The sequence below is a fragment of the Prionailurus viverrinus genome, chromosome A1, assembly GCF_022837055.1.
Source record: "Prionailurus viverrinus isolate Anna chromosome A1, UM_Priviv_1.0, whole genome shotgun sequence".
Taxonomy (NCBI): domain Eukaryota; kingdom Metazoa; phylum Chordata; class Mammalia; order Carnivora; family Felidae; genus Prionailurus; species Prionailurus viverrinus.
The window spans coordinates 122,925,298-122,945,238 of record NC_062561.1 but is presented as its reverse complement, the minus strand read 5'-3'; the positions used below and the strand labels follow the sequence as shown (position 1 = coordinate 122,945,238).

The following is a 19,941-nucleotide window of genomic DNA, read 5'->3' as shown; positions in this document are numbered from 1 at the left end:
AAAATATAGCAACAGGGCCTAAGTCACCTGTGTTCTTTTTAGACTAATTGCAGTTCAGTCAAATTATACCTGTTTGGATGCTCTTATGATAGATAATTCATTTGAGCACAGACACTTCTGTATGCATAAACAGCATGTGTATGTGCCTAGGGTGATTTGGGAGATAACCAAAAGACCAAGGATTAGTCAAGAATTTGGGTGCTTTCAAATGACAAAAACCCAACTCCAAAAAGCTTATGCTAAAAACAAGGAAAGGGATTTTTTTTGGAAATTCAGGGGTGGGGTGGGGAAGAGCATCCTGTCTCTAAGGACTCATCATTAAATGGGTCTGTTCATCACTGTACTCCTTTTTAGCTCTGGTTCTCCTTGAGTGGTGGCCTTATTTTCCCTCCTGCTAATGGGTTTCTTCTATGTGGTCAAAGCAAGTAAGGTTTAGCTCCAGACATGTGTTCCTATGGCTCATAATCCAAGATGAAAAAGAAGAGACAAAGTTCCTCTTTTTCAGTGTCCATACATAAGTTATTTCAGAGAAGTTATCTGATTGTTGGTTTTGGACTAGGTGCCCATCCCTGAGTCCCCACTTATGCTGACTAGGAGGATGGGGCACTCTGCTTATCCAGGCATAGATCTGCTGCTAGGAGAGCAAGGCGGTAGCACTGGCAACCCTATTAATGGAGGGTAGAGGGGCACCTGCATGACTCAGTTGGCTAAGTGTCCAACTCTTGACTTCAGCTCAGCTCATGATCTCGAGGTTCGTGAGTTCGAGCCCCATATCAGGCTTTGCACTGACGGTGTGGAGCCTGCTTGGTATTCTCTTTCCCTCCCTCTCCACCCCTCTCCATCCTCAAAATAAATAAATAAACTAAATTTAAAAAGATAAGGGGAGAAAGATTACATTAAGGTAGAAAAGAAGTCAAGGTGCTGTTATTCAGAAGAAGAACGTAGTATAAGAAAGCCAAACAGGAGCACCTGGGTGGCTCAGTCAGTTAAGCGTCCAACTTCAGCTCAGGTCACGATCTCGTGGTTGGTGAGTTTGAGCCCCACATCAGGCTCTGTGCTGACTGCTCAGAGCCTGGAGCCTGCTTCAGATTCTGTGTCTCCCACTATCTCTGACCCTCCCCACCCCGCTCAAAAATAAAGAAAAATTAAAAAAAAGAAAGACAGAGAAGATGAATGCTGGAATACCCAAACATTCCCCAAATACTATATCCCTCCCTGCTTTGACCTAGGCTTCCATGTCACTTGAAATCTTTGTCTTATTCTTTTAGGTTTTACAACTGTCCAGTATTATACAAAAGAAAGATAGGGGCCCCTGGGTGGCTCAGTCAGTTAAGCGTCCCACTTTGGCTCAGGTCACAATCTCACTGCTCATTAGTTTGAGCCCAGCGTCGTGCTCTCTGCTAACAGCTCAGAGCCTGGAGCCTGTTTCAGATTCTGTGTCTCCCTCTCTCTGCTCCTCCCCCACTCACTCTCTCTCTCTCTCTCTCAAAAATAAACAAACATTAAAAAAATTTAAAAAATAAATAAATAAGTAAATATAAGAAAGATAGATAATAGATAATAGATAACAAATGGATCAAAATGGCAAAGCTGACAAATGAAATGACAAGCCCAAGTCTATAAACAAGTAAATAAAAATTGATTGCACAATTAAAATTATTATATTACCTGAACTATATATTAAGAAAAAGTTAGATATATAATCCTTGAAAAGTATAAAGGACAGCTTATGTTCTAAAGCAAGCTATAAATTAATATAAAGCTATACTAAAAACATATCAAAAGGTAACTCATGAGATTGGGGATAAAAAATACATACAGAATGCATTCAGTCTACAGTCTTATCTGTTCAAGCAGGAGCTGTACGACTGGCTATTCAAAACCAATGTCTCCTGTGAACTTTGGGCAGACCAGTTTACTATGTAGACACAATCAATTACTATACTTTATCCCTAAAGGGGAATCTAAGCCACCAAGGCTTTACCTCTCAGGAAATGACTTCAGCCATGAAGAATTATAAATGACTTGCAAAAAAAAAAAAAAAAAAGAACCCGTGGATTTGTAGCAGGTGTGGTATTTAGAGACCGATCTGGTGGTTTTCCACGTTAGCCAGGATAAAAATTGAAGTCTAACCTTGATTTCTGATCATCACCCTCCCTCCCAGTTGTGGAACCTGGAACTTGTCTTGCCTGAACTCAGGATCTCATACTTTGCTCAGAGTAGGATGACATCAGACCTTTGGAGTTCCCCAGACCCTTGCATACTTGTGGTCTGCAGTATTTATTTTCTCATTTTAGGTATCAGCTTTTGAGGGAAACTCCAGGTGGTAAAGTTGCATTTCCAATTGGGAATAAAACAGCCTCTTCCATATCTTTTAAACAGGGTCTCAGTTGGAACCAGCCCAGCCAGGCTCATGTAGGAAACAGGAAAGATTCAGGAGACTACTCCACAGAAAATGAAGTTTCTAAGTCAAGCTGGTTTTCTGTTATCCACATTCATATTATCTATGTAAAAGTCTATGTCTAACTAGTGTCTGGGTTTCCAGTTTTTTAAAAATTAAAACACAGAGGAAAGAAAAAGATCAACTAACATCCCTTTATCAGACAACCCCTGTTAACAATTTGATATATGCTGGTCCAGACTTTATTCATATGTAAATACGAGATGGAACTGTTTTTCTTTCACAGCAGTAATTTTCTCTTGTAGCACATATTTTATCACCTGAGTTGTAAAACTTAATTTATTATAACATGTTTTTCCATTTAAATAAATATCTCTCTGTCATCATTTTAATCTATTATATAACTGTAATGTTATATATATCATATTAAAATAATTATATATCACAATATATTATACATTATATACTATATTATACAATGGTATATATAACATTATATATGTTTAGTTATGATTTTAGGGTATTTCTTCTTCATGACTATATGTAGTTCTGTGATGACACCCTTAAAAACTTTTATGTTTATTTCCTTAGGTTCAATTCCTAGAGGTACAATTGCTAAATTAAAGCAGTTCCAGAATCTTTAGGGTTTGGATGGTTAGACAAGTTGGCATCTAAAATGGCATAAGAGTCTTCATTTTCTCTCATGTTCAGAGTACCATTAATTTTTAGAATTTCTGACTATTTGGTGAGGGGATAGTCTCATCTCCATCGATCATCTCTTTAAAATACGCAGTTTTTCGTATTTTAACATACCTGAAAACAGATTGCATCTTGCAGTAGATAGTGACTCAACATTGCATTTCGGTTTAATTGGCCGTGTTTTCTTCTTTCCTAGTAGCACATGGAGTAGCAGTGTGCCCTCTGATCACTGGCATCTTCGATTGAGTGAAATACTGTATTCAGTCTAAGCAATTTTAAGTTTTGGCCCTGCTTTCCTCGCCACCCACCAAGCTTCTGGGACCAGTTGCCCTTGCTAACTACTTACAGTGTGCTCAAAGTATGTAAATTCAATTCAACTTTTATTCACGTTGCCGTGCATATGGCTCGGGGAATACAAAGACGAACATGACAGTGAAGAGAAAAACTTAATTAGGAAGGTCACTGCATAAAATATTGTAATGAATTTTACCTCGAAACCTTTGCGGAACGAGGCAGGATATAAATAAATAAAAACATTATGTATACAGAAGCCAAATAGACATTAATCTTAGATCATCTGTCGCACATGTTTCCTTTGTTGACACAGATAACCAAGCGCTCCTCTGAGCTTCCCGCATTTCCTTGAAGCCTTTCTCTTCTGGAAAGTATAAATGCTGCTCACTTAAGTCCAAGGGTGTCTCCTTGCCTCCAGCTTTTTACCCAGCCACATACTGCTCAGCCCTCAAATCCCAGTTCAGAGACTACCTCCTTTGGGAAATGGCTCTGGCTCTGTGTCTCCTTTCCTCTCTCCTGCCTTCTGTCAGTATTGCTTCCACAGTACGTAGTACACTCAAAACCACACATTGTGGTAATGCCAGAAGGTATCTGGAGCATTCCCAACTGGATCCAGGGGGTAAGACTGCCCCAGCTCCTCCACGTGTTACCTATCTGTCCTTGGGTGAGTAACTCTTAAATCTCAGTTTTCTTATCTGCAAATTGAAGTGACCACTGCCTTGTTCAACGGGTTGTTTTAGAGAATCCACTCTAATAAAACATATAAAGCACTTAGCACAGGTGCTGCCATTGGAAAACACTGGGGAAAAAAAATGCTAACTTACTGGTTCTCTGTCTCCCCAGCAGACCAGTGCCCTCCCAGAGAGTATAAAGTGTGTCCTCTATGTCTATGATCCTAGTTACCTGGTATGGAGCAGATTCTCAGTACAGATGTGTTAAAGAGCTCATACATAAAAACTAAGCCCCCAGCCTTAGGGGTTAAAAGAAATTAGGCAACAGACTTCTCTTTTTGGCTCAGGAGAGCTCTTCTGCTTTCTGCATGGTCTGTCTACAGAGAAAGGTTTTGTTAGTTTGTGGCTAGTGATATGAAAAGTAATCAAAAGGACTGCAAGATCTCAATACACCGTTCTCTTTGTTATTTTTAGTTTGTTTATTTACTTTTTTGGGGGGAAGGGGAGAGAGAGAGAACCTCAGGCAGGTTCTGAGCTGTCAGCATAGAGCCCAATATTGGGCTAGAACTCACAAACTGTGAAATCATGACCTGAGCTGAAACCAAGAGTCAGACGCTTAACTGACTGAGCCACCCAGGAGCCCCTAAACCATTGTTTTTTTTTTTTTAACAAATAAAAAAAAAAAACACAGTCATAATAATTGTCTAGGGGTTGAGGTGGTTTTTTTGTTTTTTTGTTTTTTGTTTTTTGTTTTTTTGTCCTTGCTTACCAGGATTCTTAAGGCTGCTAACAAAAACATGGTTATCTCCTGTATTGGTAACCCTTGTGTATGGCTATTTATTTCATTTACTTCCTGTGTCCCCTCGGAGGGGGATGTGATAGTAATTTAAAGATCTTATTAAGCAACATGAATGATCAGGACAGTGTACCAGCAGATGGAAAGACTGGCTAAAATGATATCTTATCAAGTGACTCCACTGCTTATATTGGGAAATCTTTGCTGTCTTGGAACTAGAGATATGACCACCCGCCCATATGGAATATGTGACTGAGACACTTCAGGAAGTTATGCCACCCCACAATGTCAACACATCTAGCCTTGCTGATGCCTAAAATGATGGTGATAGAATTTATGTTCTCTGAGATATTGTTCCATGTGGAAATGCCATTTTATTTGACCATTGCAGAAGAAACAGCCATAGCTCCCATTAATTGAATACTCTGATCTGCCACGTAGAGTCATGTCCGGTCATCAATTTTTCAATCAGTCTTATGAAGTAGGTATATTTCCATTCCATTTCTAGTTAAGGAAAACAAGGCTTCCAAGTGAAGTGACTTGCCCAGGCAGTTGGGAAAGATCAGAACTGCGAATCAAACTCAGCAACATCTGACTCTAAGCCTGTGCAGACCTCAGAAGTCATGTCTCAAATCAGCATGGTTCTAAGATTTGCTCACTTCCCCAGCCATGTTTTCTACCAAACTTCACACCTAAGACACACCAAACTTCTTTTTAGTTCCTCCAATATACCAACTATCACAGTTTTTTTCTTCCTCTTTGCCATCCCCCTTTGCTCTCTGGCTTATCTTTTGGGCCTCAGCTAGAATGCACTTCCTCAGAAGATTTACTTCCTGACAGCTCAACACCATCCCCAGATGCTGTTGGACAGCCCCACCAAGTGCTCCCAGAGCTACTTGGCCATCCCTCATGTTGGCATGGCTCATTCGGCATAGCCGTGTCTGGTATAATTCCGTCCTTCATTGGACTGTAAGTAGCACAAGGGACTGGCTGTCAGTTGCTCTGGTTTTTCCTGTCGTATCTTCAGTGCCTGGTAACTGGTAGACGTTTAGTACAGAGTGGTGGAATGGATGAATAAATTCACGAATGAACCAACAGTCACTGGTAGAGTAGGAACACACTGCAGCGGGAGAGTGACGAAGTCCCATCTATTTTTCCACACCAAAGGCAAGTCCTTCCCTCCTCATAATTCTGTATCCAGGCTAGCCCTGCCTCATTATGGACATTACCAATTAGCAGTCTGGTTCACAATAACACCACCTTTCACTTAAACATTTGTTGTTTCCTCTGATTTCTTTCTATTTCAACTTTGATGAAATAGGATCCAAGTTTCAAATATTTGGCTTTAAAATTTGAGCTACAGCTAAAACTAGAAAAGTTGTACATACATTCTTTGAGGCCAGAGCCTCATTCACTTACCTACACACACACATACATGCATGCACGCACACACACACACACAAACACTTTATTTTCCCTCGCTTGTTAAAGATTACCTCCTCTGGTTTCTCATAGGTTCTGTTTCTTGCAATAAGCCGTATGCTCATAGAGTACATGTGTTTCATTTTGCTTCTGTCTGAATGCTTGGAAATCTGCCTGAAGTGGAAATTTCAGAACAAAACAAAATGGTAATCAATAGCATCACAAGTGTGGTTGATAGAGGGGTTTTTTCCCTTTTGTTTTTCCTCAAAAAGTAGGCACCATAACCAAAATGCTTATGTGGCAGAGAATGAAAAAAAAAAAAAAGCAACCCTCTCGAATAATCATAAAAAGCCTTCTGATTTTTAGAAGAAATAATTAAGGTGAGGTTTGACCTGCTCACTAATCAGAGGATTGGGTTCCCAGAACACAGACTTTGTGCTATTCTACTTAACCAAAGAGCAACTTGGGCATTTATCCAACGTACTCCTCAAGGATCTAATATGTTAATTGAAAAAAAAAATCTTAGGAAATAACTTTACAAGCAAACAATTCATCCAATTGGAAACACATGGGATTATTTTCCAATCTCTTTTACTTGAAATCTCAGCTGCTGATTGAAAGGATTTTTTTTTAAATCAGAATTTTTCAAAGTACACACAGAATTAGTTACAATTCCAAGGTAGAATACAATTTGCTTTAATTAAAACAACATACACTCTAATTCCCACATGGACATTTTAGATTTTTGCGTGCTTAATGCTGTTACAGGTAAAGAAACATTGTTTTCTGAGCTGTCCTTCCAGATTCTCAAGGCCTCCCTCTTACCTCCACAGCTGTAATATCTCTGATGGATATAGCTTTCTCTACCGGCCCTCCTTCTCAAGGTTCTCTTGAGACGCTTCCACATTCAGTATTTCTTGACATGCACTAGGCGATTAGCTTCCATTTTCTCACTGCTCTGTGACCTTGCTTATCCTAATCACAAATGTGATGTGCATAAAGAAGCTCTCAGCAGGGGGAAAGGGCTTAGCCACCTGGACCACTAGACCCTTCAGTCTCTTCACAGCATCTGTTGTCCAAAGATTGGATATCTTAGGTAATTTGATTGATCCCTTAACACCAAGACAGAAAACTGAGGGGCCGACTGATAACCTGATAACCTCTAGAACACAAAAGGATTTAAATTGGAGAATTTTGATTCCCTGGGGTCTAGACAATTGAGTCCAAACTGAACATACTAAGGAAGGACCAAAGAGTTTGGAACTCTCCCGATGCCTAGGGAGGGCCGTTGGGAAATAAACCACATTGTTGCTAATGACCAGACCTGGAGAGTGGCTGGAGGTTGGGGGAGAGAATTTAGATTAATCCTTTCCCCCCCCACACTACAGAGACAAAACTCACACAGAGACAGGCACACTCACGTACAAGCAGAGCCCGCTGTGCCTTCACACAGTTGTCTTCTAGTCTCCATTGAAGATTTGAGGACATAACTTCTTTATTAGTCATTAAGATAATTAACACGAGTTTCGCATTTAGAGTCAACTCTCGATTATTCATGAAAGAGCAAGCCAAGGTGGGACTAATGAAAACCTATAGAGAATTCTTGAGCCTCACAATTTCAGTCCTTTGTACCACCCACCTAGGCATTTCCCATGCCTGCTAGTGAGTGAGGAGGTAAAAATGGCCCGAGTGTCCTCCCCCGTAACTCTTGCTTACCTTCTGCCAGAGTTGCTAAGAACCATGAAATGTCTCAGAAGCCAAGAATTTGATAAAAAAGGAAGATGGCATCTAAGTAAATCCCTATAGGCAAACAATCCCTAAATGTTTGAATTCGTGCCATAGCGTACCCTTGACTGGGCTTAGATTCATCAAGAAAATGCTTCCCATTTAGAAAACAGATTATTGAGAGTGGGTACTATTTCTGGACATTTCCAAGGATGTCGTGAGGAGCAGGCATTCTTGTTAAGAAACTGTTTGAAGTTGCAGGGAGGTCACCCATCCTCTTACCTCCCTTTCCCATTGTGCAGCAGAAGAATAATAAACAGGTTGGTTCTGCGTTCAGCAACATTAAGATAGTGAACAAAAGCATGCACGCATAAAACAATTTCATCACATTGTCACTTGCCAAGGTATTATTGCAAAAGGATCTGGTTTGAGTTACAGAGATATCACTTTCCCCTTTCAACTATAGTTATTGAGAAGAACACTAAAAAAAATTTTTTGGCAAAAAGGGACACAATTTTCAGGCTAGTTTGCAAGGTCAAATGAACACCAATGAAAATTTATATTCACTCAGCATGTGGGGAGTTTTATGTCTGGAAAAGGACTTAATTATGGTAGGGTAAATAATTGAGTTTTTACAAGTTAAAGTAATAGCATGCAGTATTGGCCGAGCATTTTTCTGGATGTTTAGTTATACCCAAGAGATTTGTCTCTGCCCTCCAAAAGGAGGGAGGTGGAGAAAGAGCACAGAAAAGAGAATTTTTAGACTAACATGTCAACTGAGAGAAATGAAGGTAGGCTTCAGCAAGAATGAGAGCATTTTGGGGCGGGGGGAAGCACAATACCATTAAGAGCCAAGTATGGATCTTTTCTTTGAGTTTTTAACTCATGTCTCTTTATCCTCCGAGTTGGTCAGTCACATCCACCTTAACCTCACTGCCCTTTGTGTGTGTGTTGGGGGTAGGGTACTGGAAAGCAGAGATCACTGCCCCAACCCATAAAACCTATTCAAAACAGGCTGGTCACTTCCCCCTGAATCCCAGGACTCAAATAATTGCAACTTCCTTCTTCTCCAGACCCCTGGATCATTGCTAGAATCCCTCTAAAACCACGTTCCTCTCTCTCTTCAAAAATGAAATTATAAATTGAGAGCTCATCCTCTAAATAAAGGCCCACAGGGGTTCGTGTTATTTAAAGCAGCAGAGATGCTATTTCTCTCCTATATTCCTCACAACCAGCCACATGGACTTTTCTTCTAATCCTGATCAAGCCAAGCTTGCCTCTACTATCACACCTGTGCTTTTGATGTTCCCCTGCTGTGATGCTCTTTTTTTTTTTCAGAAAGATCTTTGCTTGGCTGGTTCCTCACTGGTCTGCTCTCATTACAAGTGGCCACTTCTCTGAAAAGTGTTTCTGGACTAATCAATGAGAAGCCCACCTCCTTTCCCCTCTATCACCTAAGACTGATTTGTTTCCTTCATACCACTGTTACTATCAGAAAATGTTCGCTTATTCGTTCACAAGTTTCTAGTTGGTCTCCTGCTTATATAGAACATCAGCTCTGTGAAGGGGGTCCAATTTCTATTTCTGCATCTCTGACATCTAGAATAACATGTGGACGATCATAGGCATTCAAATAATTATTTAATTAAAAAATTGTGGGGGTGCTTCTTATGTACTAGACACTATTTACATATATTATTTTATTGAATCCTCACCTCAAACTATGATATAGCTCCCATCTTGGTTTTACAGATAAAAGAGATAAGGCTTAGAGACACGAAATAACTGTTAAGAGTCAAGATATAAACCCAAGCGGTACATTTTCAGAGCTCATGCTCACAACTCCGACTCATTTTTTCTTATACATTGTATATAAACCAGTTTCCAGTTCCACATATAAGGAGCTTAGACACTGCCATTCCATCCCAACAATAGGTGAAAAGCTGAATGTGCTGAAAAGTACACAACTCTTATTGGATTTGTAGAAGAAGGGAGGGTTCAGGAGAAACGGCTGCCCCCCCCCCCAGGATTGGAGACAGAGGTGAATGTAGGGAGTGTTGGCTTACTGGAGCAGAGACTCACAAGGGGAAGCAGTTTGAGGAACCAGTGTCAGGGTAGGAGAACCTGAACTATAATTGACAAGTGCCTGGAGGCTCAGTGTGGACATCTCTGAGAGTTAAAAAGTCCAAGGGTACCCAGTCATGGAGGGGAGGGGGTACAGTTTATGAAAGTTACCTCCAAGAAGTCAACTAGGTTCTCACAGTAAATATCAGACAAAAATCCCCTTGTTCTTCCAGCAAGAGAGGGGAATAGAACCATTTTGAAATATGCCAGAGCATTCTTCTCAGCAAGACCTGCCTGGTTAAGAAGTTAACCAAACTGCAATGCACTGGAGTTTTATCAGAACTTAACTGACCTGGGGACAGGGAAATACCCACTTCTAGTCAGCTCTACCCTTCCACATGAAAGGTGGGAAATAGTCAACTCTAGCCCACTCTAGCTATCCTGTCCCACCTAGGAGACAAGAAAAAAACTGAGAAGCACTTGTGAAGTTCACGGGCCAGAGGCATAGGCTCACTAATAGATGAATACCTAATCATAGGACTGCTGAACACTTCCCTTCCCCTCACGTATTTTCATCTCATTACTAAAGGCCTGTTTTTAGCAGTTCCTTTTACCCAGTTCATCATGCCCGGCTACCAAGAAAAAATTATAAGACATACTAAAATTTAAACAAACAAACAAACAAACCAAAAACCCCACAATTTAAAGAGACTGAATAAGTATCAGAACCAGATATGGAAAGAATGTTGCAATTAACAGATTATCAGACTGGGAATTTAAAACAATGATCATTAATATAGTCGGTGCTCCCATGGATAAGGTAGACTGCATGCATGAACAGATGGATGGCAGAAGCAGAGAGATGGAAATCCTAAGAGAGAACCAAAAACAAATGCTAGAAAAAGAAAAAAGAAATGCTAGACGGAAAAAAAACACCATGACATAAATGAAGAATGCCTTTGATGGGCTCATTAGTAGACTGGACATGGCCGAGGAAAGATCTCTGAACTAAAGGATATAGCAGTAGAATCCTTGGAAACTGGGAAGCAAAGAAAACAAGACTGAAAAGGCAAAAAAAATTGAACAGAATATCCCAGATGACTACAAAAGATGTAACATACACATAATGGGAATACTGGAAAAAAGAAGAAAGAGAATGGAACAGAAGAAATATTTGAAACAATAATGATTGAGAAATTTCCCAAATTAATGTTAGACTCCAAACCACAGATCTAAGAAGCCTGGAGAATAACAAGCAGGATAAGTGTCTCCCCACCCCCACCCCAGACCCCTTCACCTAAGCATATACTTTTCAATCTACAGGAAATCAAAGATTAAAAAAAATAGTAATTCTGAAAAAAGCCAGAGAAAAATAAAGTTGAGTCAATTTCTTGCCTTAAGGACTTCTCAGAACCTTTAATATGCTAATGTACCCCAGGACTTGTCAAGATAAGGATATAATATCCCATTCAATTTTTCTTTTAACCACTGACTCTTCTTTTTCATGAAGATTTTCTTGACATTTCTTTGAACTCTGCTACCCCTGAAGTTTCTTTGGAAATTGTTCTCACATTCAGTCTGTGTCTTCAAAAACACCTACTTAGATATCAGAAACATAGATCCGCCACTGATTCAAATATTCATTCAACAACTGTTTTTTGAATGCCTATTATGCACCACTCACTTTTCTAGGAACTATGAGGTGCCAGTGGAAAAGACAAAAATCCATGCCCTTTTTGAGTTACAACATTCTAGAGAGGGGGAAGATAAATAATATGGACAATAAATAAGTAAATTCTATCATACCATGGAAGGTGATATTCTCTGGGGGAGAAAGGAGAATATTGAAAATGATGAGATGGGGGTGGGGGTTAAAGAAGAGCCAGAAGGAATTGCAGTGAGGGAGAGGCAGATGGAAAGGATAGGTGTACGATTTGAAATAGGGTGGTCAAGGTGGGCTTTATTGAAAAGGTGGCATTTGAGCAACACCTTGAAGAAAGAGAATTAGCCACATGGATATCTGAGGAAAGAGTATCTCAGGAAGAGGAATCTGCCAATGGAAGGTATCTAGAAACCTGGCTTCATGTTTTCAAGAAGCATCAGACCAGCATGCCTGGAAAGGAATAAGAGGCCATGTAGAAAAAGATGAGATTGGTAGATTAAGGGGGTTGCAGGACAGATCACGTAAGGTGAATCATTGAAAAGCTGAAAGTATTATGCTGAGTGAAATAAGTCAGTCAGAGAAGGACAGATATCCTATGTTTTCACTCATATGTGCAACTTGAGAAACTTAATGGAGGACCATGGGGAAGGGAAGGGAGAAAAGGTAGTTACAGAGAGGGAGGGAGGCAAACACAAGAGACTCTTAAATACAGAGAACAAACTGAGGGTGGATGGAGGGGGTGGGGGGGAGGGGAAAATGGGTGATGGGCATTGAGGAGGGCACTTGTTGGGATGAGCACTGGGTGTTGTATGGAAGCCAATTTGACAATATTATATTCATTAAAACAACAACCACAACAACAAAAGAAAAGAGCCTTTGGCTTTTATCCTAAGTGAGATGGGAGGTAACTGCAACGTTTTGAGCAGAGGAGTGGCACAATTAGCCTTACTTTTAAAGAGGATCCTTTTGGCCATTATGTTAAGCATAGAATAGCAGGGATCAAGGAATGCTCTGAGTATAGAATATAAAGAAACAAAGTTAGAAGTAATGAAATCAGTTGTAATAATACCACGAGAGATGTTGTGGCTTACACCAGAATGGAGGCAGTGACGGTGGTAAGAAGGCATAGGGTTCTGATTTATTTTCAAGGTAGCCAACAGGATTTCCTCACAGTATGAGAGAGAATGAGAAGAATTGAGGATGGCCCTAAGTTTTTTGGTCTGAGCATGTGAGAGAATGAATTTAACATCAGTCAAGATGGAGAAAGCCTATAGGGGTGGAAGAGGTTCCAAGTGGGAAATTAGGGGTTCAGTTTTTGGCATGGTCACTTGGAGATGTCCTTAAGACTTCCCAGTGGAGATGGTATAGAGGGAGTTGGAGTCTGGGTGAGAGATCTAGTCTAAATATAGATTTGAGAGAGGGCAATAAATGGACATCGTTTTAAATCATGAGAATGGAGGGGCGTCTGGGTGGCTCAGGCAGTTCAGCGCCTGACTTTGACCTAGGTCATGATCTCGCAGTTTGTGAGTTTGAGCCCCGCCTCGGGCTCTGTGCTGATAGCTCTGATCCTGGAGCCTGCTTCAGATTCTGTGTCTCCTCTTCTCTTTGCCCCTCCCCTGCTCATGCTCTGTCTCTCTCTGTCTCTCAATAATAAATAAATGTTTAAAATTTTTTTTTTAAATCATGAGAATGGAGGAATCAGCATGGCAGTACTACGGAGATCCAGTAGAAAAACTGAAACAGAACTGAGCCTGAAACCCAAATAAAAAAGGACATTTTCTCAGGAAACCAAACCCAAAGCCTTGACTGGTGAGTAGAAGCAGAGCAGACAATAGGAAGAAAAATGAACTTCAGCTTTAGGAACTTGAAGAAGGTATGTCTAAGAGGTCTTGTCTCCCACATAATGGCTGCCTTGAGCTCTGTCTGAGGAAGATTCTGGGACCGTGTCTGGGTGGGGAAGAAATTAGTAATTAGTGTTATCTGTTACAGTTGTGGAGTACTGAGTGACAGCAGGCAGGGCAGCATCAGATTTTTACCATTCTTTGCTGCGAGGAAAGGCCACGTGACTAAGAATAAGCAGCACCTGACGTTTGGAGAGTTCACTGAACGCTTTCAACTTATTGCAAGTCAACTGGCTTGGTTTATCGCAATATCAGTGTAGAACTTGTTGCTGAAATTATCTTACTTATATAAGAATAATTTTACTGCTCTTGATCCATTAGCATATGTTGGACTTAAGTGTGTGAAAGGTGATCCATGAAAAAAAGAATAGAGTAAAAGAAGTTCTGTCCTAAGCAGGATGGTGTACATAATTTGTGGACTCAGGGCCTGAATTGGGAAAGTCAAAACCCCAGGCACAGTGGAACATGGAAAACAGCAGCCTCTCTGCCAGTGTTGAGGAGACTCACCCAGTTTAGACAGGTGGGCAACGCAAACACTCAACAAAGCTGTCAGTAGAAATGATCGCCCTTTAGGTGGACGGTTGGGAAGAATCACATTTGTGGTCAAAGACAGCATATCCCTGGCTGAGACTGTTTATCTATATAGTGGAGACTGAAGAGAGCCCAAGCCCTTCACATGCTTCTGGTTAATCCTGAGTCTGCGTGTGTGAGCGTAAGAGACTCAAAAGGGCCCAGAAGAAATTAAAACCCAGGAGGCTTAAAGACAGCCTGGATTTTAAATGTGTTCCCCTACCCACAAACATATCCAACAGCAATGAATGGGAGCTTTACTGGTTCAAGGTGTTAGAGCACAGTTGATGTGCAATCATTAGTTGACCACCAAGCTGCCCAGACTCAGGAGTAACACCTAGCAAGCCAGGTTTAAAAATGAAGGATATATATTTAAAATCACAACAATTTATCAGAGACACCAGTGACTCGGGACACAAATATAGCCCAGGCAAGTTATTAAACAAAGCAGTAGCAACAACAACCTCCAAGGGAAAAAAAATACCAGAATCAAAGTAGCTGTAATATATTAACTAGAATGTCCCATTTTTTAAGAAAAAAAAAATTAAGAGACTTGCCAAGAAACAAAGGGTGACCCACACTCAGGTAAAAGAAGCAATGAATAGAAATCATCTCTTCTGAATGGAAGCACTGAATAGAAATCTTCTGTTATCAGCTATTAGCAGACAAAGGAAGGCAACTACTACAAATATGTTCAAAGAACTAAAGGACACTTATTTAAAGAATTAAAGGAAACTAACAATAGATCAACAAATAGAGATTCTTAATCAGGATATAAGATTATTAAAAGTACCAAGTAGAAATTCTATACCTGAGAAGAATAATAGCTGTAAAAAAGAAAGAAAATTTCACTAAAGGGGCTCATCAGCAGGTTTGAGCATGCAGAAGAAAGAATCCGTGAACTATAAATTGGTAGAAATTATCTAATCTGAAGGATAAAGACAAAAACGAACAGAGCCTCTGAAAACTAGTGGGATAAGATCAAGCATAGCAACGTCCATGTAATGGGAGTCCCACACGGAGAGAAAAGAAAGGACGGAAACATTTGAAAAAATAATAGCCCCAAACTTCCTAAATTTGATTTTTAAAAGGCATTAATCTATATATCCAGAAAGTTCAAAGAAACCGAAGTGGGATAAATATAAATAGATCCACACCTTGACACATTGTAGTCAAACTGTGAAAAGCATAAACCAAAGAGAAAATCTTGGAAAAAACAGCAAGCAAAACAACTCATCATCTATAGGCAAACATCGATCCAATGACCAGCTGGCTTCTCATCTAAAACCATGGAGGCCAGCAGGCAGGAGAAGGACATATTCAGAATGCAGAAAGAAAAGTAACTGTCAAACAAGAATTCGGTATCTACCAATACTATTCCTCAAAAATGAAGGCAAAATAAAGGCCTCCCCAGATAAACAAATATTGGGCAAATCTGTTGCTACCAGATCTGTCTTATGAGATATACTGAAGGAAAGAAGTCCTCTGGAAAAGACACCAAAAAGCCACACAAATCCACAGGAAGAAATGCAGAACACTGCAAATAATAAATATGTAGGTTAGTATAAAATATTACATTAATAAACCTTTTTTCATCTTTCCCCAACTTCCTTAAAAGACATAAGAATGTATGAAATAATATTAACACTGTAGTGTTATATTTATAATCTGTAGACTGATTATACATGACAGTAATAGCACAAAGGCAAGAGACAATGGTATTATATTAGAGCAAATTTCCTAAATTTTCAAATTAATATTCATCTGAGGAAGTCTGTGTTAAGTTAAAATGCATGTTGAAATCCCTAGGGTGGCCACGAAGAAAATAATTCACAAAAAATATATACAGTAAATCCACAAAAGAATTGCAATGTCACACTAAAACATTTGTTCCATGCAAAGAAGGTGGTCAAAGAGGAGCAGATAGTCAAAAAGGACAAGAGACATCTAGGAAATCTAAGGCAGGTCTTTGGTAAAACTTCTCTTTTTGATGTCATGTAATTTTGGTGAAGAGGGATCTAGAACAAACAGGGCGGCCTACTTAATTTGTGGACTCTGAAATGCAGGGTCCTTGGTCAAAAGGTATTAGGAGTTTCACGATGGTGGCAGCAGACTTTGGAAAAAAAGAAAAAAGGGGTCCTTCTGAGCCCAGGGCTCTGTGACTGCAGAAGTTACTTACTCATGAAACTGTCCCTCATGACAGGTAAGAAGCTATCGTATCCCAGGTTCCCGCTCTTTCAATAAGTCTCCTCTGGGAACATAATACCTTCTATTGTAGTCTTTCCCTGTTGTCTTTTCCTTTCCCATACTTGAATCCTGAGTCTCCAGCATTTGGGAAGAACTCAACCCTTCGCAATTAAAAGTCCACGAGATGGGATCCAAGCTCTTGTATCCACGTGAGCAGCTCTGACTACACTTTGCTACAGATTTTTTTGTTTTTGCATTAAAACCTGTAATTCCCTGCTTTGTGCTGACTCTGTGGTTTTCAAGGGCAGTTGGCATTTTCAACAAAGGCAGCAAGTCAGTCTCAAAGAAGAACATCATTCTAAGTAGCTGATATTCATTAACTCACCTGACAATGTGTAGTAAATAGGAAAGCCATGAAGGGTCTGTGTGGGATCATGCTGGCGCTAGCTGATGGACTTGTTAGGATAGCCGTTACCTCGTGGTTCAGCTGTGCAATGATCTCATCGTGTCTTCATAATTAGTCTTTATGACTACCGCGCACATAATTGACTGGGATGCAGTTCACTAATGTCGGATACACGGGAGAGCACTCTGTGAGATCATGGCCCTAAATCAGGCCAGCCAGCTCTACTCAGGCTCTGACAGGTAAATTTTGCCTGCTTACACTTTATGATAAGCAATGGTCCCCTTTGGTCCTTCAGACCCTTGTCATACTTGCTGTTCTGCAAAAATAATAATAATAAGTGAATGTGATGATGAACATGGAACCAAGTTGTCACCCATGAATATTATGAATCTTTTGGTTTCAAGTCAGAGACAATCTAGGTCAAAACTGGCTTAATTCAAAAAGGGAACTTAGACTCTCGAGTAGCTGAAAAATAAAGAAATAGTCCAATCTTTGAAACAAGGCTTAAGTGGCTCCATTGTATCATCAAAAACATTTTGTCTTCCTTTTTCTCCTTGGTCGTCTTGGTATCTTGTTTAACCCTAAGGTTGGGTTTCTTCAGAGTTCCAGAATGACTTCTCACACCTTGATCTTTCTTATTCTGTGTAAATGTCCAGCAAGGAGAGAGAGAATCACTTTCCTTAAAGTTCGCTGAGCTAGAAAGCATTCTCCCCAGAAGCCCCCAGCAGACATTTCCTCCTTTATCATTCACCTGAACCACATCTTCTGACTTGAGTTAATTACAGTGAAAAGGCCAATGGGATGTGCTGCTTGGCTTAAAGCAATCAGGGTTCTCCTCTAGAGCTGAGTGGGCTGCAAGTTAGAAGCAGTTACCAGATGGAGAGAGAACACTGTGTGCTCAGAGGGTGAAGGCATCAAAAGGCCACTATTCCCACCAATGGTAAACATTGACTATTGTGAAGTCAGTGACCAGCAGGCCCTGAACTCCCCTCCATGTGACCCTAGAGCCAGGATGTTGAAGAGAGCAGGGAGGAGGTGCCGGGAACACTGGGCCACCTCCTACCATCTAGTTTGTAGTCCAACATGTGAGTGGCACCAATACAAATGAAAAGCCATCGATTGCACCCAGTTGTGAATGATCATCCTGGCAGTCACTGAAGTAGGAGGTAGAGTCCCAGAAAGGTGTTTATTTTCTGATGTAAAAAAGGTAAGGGAAGCTCTTCTTGACATTTTTGGATAGCCAGTAGAAATTATAACCCTGAGCCCCATGCACACCTGGGAAAAATGCACAAGAAAGCAGAATCCATAAGGATTGAACCTCAACTACCAAGGGGACGAAGGAGTGAATTGATGTTAAGGTATTCACTGATTCCACTGACATTTATCAACACCTGCTGTGTACTTGACCTAGATGCTGCATGGGCTATATAAAGTGTAGCATGGTGTTTCAGAACACAGGCCTCAGAGTCTCTCTGACCTAGACATGAATCCCATGTCTTTCCCTCAGTTTTTGTGGGCCTCAACTGCCTAACATCTAAAGGGAGGATGTGCCAACCTCAGGGGTCTCTTGCGAATATCACGTGACAAAAAATAAATTTAAGAAAATGAAACACTTGCCCCCAGTGACTGGCACATTTATAGTCCCAAGAAATGGTAGTTATCTCAATCACAACTAGTCATAGTGGTAGTTATTGTTGTCATAGGGTAGTAAGACATGGCTTCTTTTCTTCAGATGCCTGTCAAGGAGAGGAGCCATGAAACGTGTCCAGATACTGAATGTTGGAAGAGAAATAGAGATGAAATGACAGAAGTTTGCAGGAAGATGAAACTTTTCTGTGAGGGGAGCCGAAGAGCCTCCCTGATGGGCATTTTACATGCAGAAACTCCTGGGCTTGTGTTTAACTTTAGGAGACATCTTTTGGGTCTTTTCAAGAAACCAACTCTTTTTTTTTTTAATTTTTTTTTGATGTTTTTATTTATTTTTGAGACAGAGTCAGAGCATGAGCAGGGGAGGGGCAGAGAGAGAGGGACACACAGAATCCGAAGCAGGCTTCAGGCTCTGAGTTTTTGGCACAGAGCCCGATGCAGGGCTCAACCCCCCAAGATCATGACCTGAGCCGAAGTCGGACGCCCAACCGACTGAGCCACCCAGGGGCCCCAGAAACCAACTCTTAAGTGTCAGTACAAAGGCTGTAAGAGCAAGCTACATGAGTAACATTGACACTTGCTTACGAGTACATTCTCTCCAGAGAGGGCGACTTGCCGGATGTCTCCATTGCTCTGTCTTGCCTTGCGTGTGAGATGGTATTGTTGTGGCCTGTCCACGGGGTAAAAGGGAGTAGCTGCCTTATTCATGGCTCAGAATGGGGCTATTAGATTATATTCCCATAGGCTGCTGGTAATCTGTTTAACGGAGCTCAGTCGTTTGTCTTGTTTGCTGACTACTTAGCAGATGGATTTGCGATTTTCGTAATTACTGTATGAACGTTAATAAGACACGATATCTTTTATTAATTGCTATATCATGTGGATTGTTTTCCAAAATAGCAAAAACTAGGATTTGCAAAATTAGCATTTGGAGATTATTCGTTCTGGTTTACCCCTCTCTTGAATTTTTTACTCAAGAACAAAGACCAGAACCACTGGCTAATGTGGTCTGCTTAGCCAGAAACGGTTTCATTTAGAGAACTGCTCCTTTACACATTTTCCATTTTAATTTTCGCTGAAGAGGTTTTGGTGTTTAAAGGATAAAATACTTTCAGAGAATCTATGTCATGCTGTAAGAATAATTTTCTAATAGAACTGAATGAGATTTGGACCTGATTTTCAGAGGTATGTGGGCACTGCTGATATATTCATTCCAACACACACACACACACACACACCAGAGCATAATAGGATACAATGGTATGCCAGAGGCTGCGAGCAGATTGGTAGAAGTTTCATCCTGCTCTGTGTTTCTCTCCCCTCCATACACAAATGTAGTGCAAGCCATCCTGAAAAGCCATTTCCTAGTAGGGACTGGAAGTCCTGTAGTTATGTAGCAAAAAACAGCATCTCTTCTGGGGTAACTCAGTCGGAAAGTACTTCTGAACAAAGCAATCAGGTGGCATGTTGTTACTGCCCTCCCTGAAGAACTCAT

The 19,941-nt window shown here is 40.5% G+C and overlaps 1 protein-coding gene and 1 long non-coding RNA gene across 9 annotated transcripts in view; one reads left to right on the top strand and one right to left on the bottom strand.

The window, feature by feature from the left end:
- LOC125171624 (uncharacterized) overlaps nt 1–16,847 on the bottom strand; it is a 36,557-nt gene extending 19,710 nt beyond the window's left edge. The window contains exon 1 of the long non-coding RNA XR_007154408.1: nt 16,779–16,847. This is a non-coding gene — a long non-coding RNA (uncharacterized LOC125171624). The remainder of the gene's footprint in view (nt 1–16,778) is intronic.
- Nucleotides 1–19,941, top strand: part of PPP2R2B (protein phosphatase 2 regulatory subunit Bbeta) — a 425,245-nt gene that overhangs the window by 92,338 nt on the left and 312,966 nt on the right. For 5 of the 8 annotated variants that reach the window (XM_047868797.1, XM_047868786.1, XM_047868807.1 and 2 more), the window contains exon 1: nt 17,820–18,006. The exons of 1 other annotated variant lie outside the window; for it this stretch is intronic. Coding sequence is in view for 1 of the 7 variants with exons in the window: in XM_047868769.1 (XP_047724725.1) it covers nt 16,995–17,038 (44 nt within the window). In the remaining 6 variants the exon portion in view is untranslated. Of the gene's footprint in view, nt 1–16,904; nt 17,039–17,819; nt 18,007–19,941 lie in introns of those variants that run through there. 2 more of the 8 variants (XM_047868769.1, XM_047868802.1) reach the window with 2 other exon arrangements.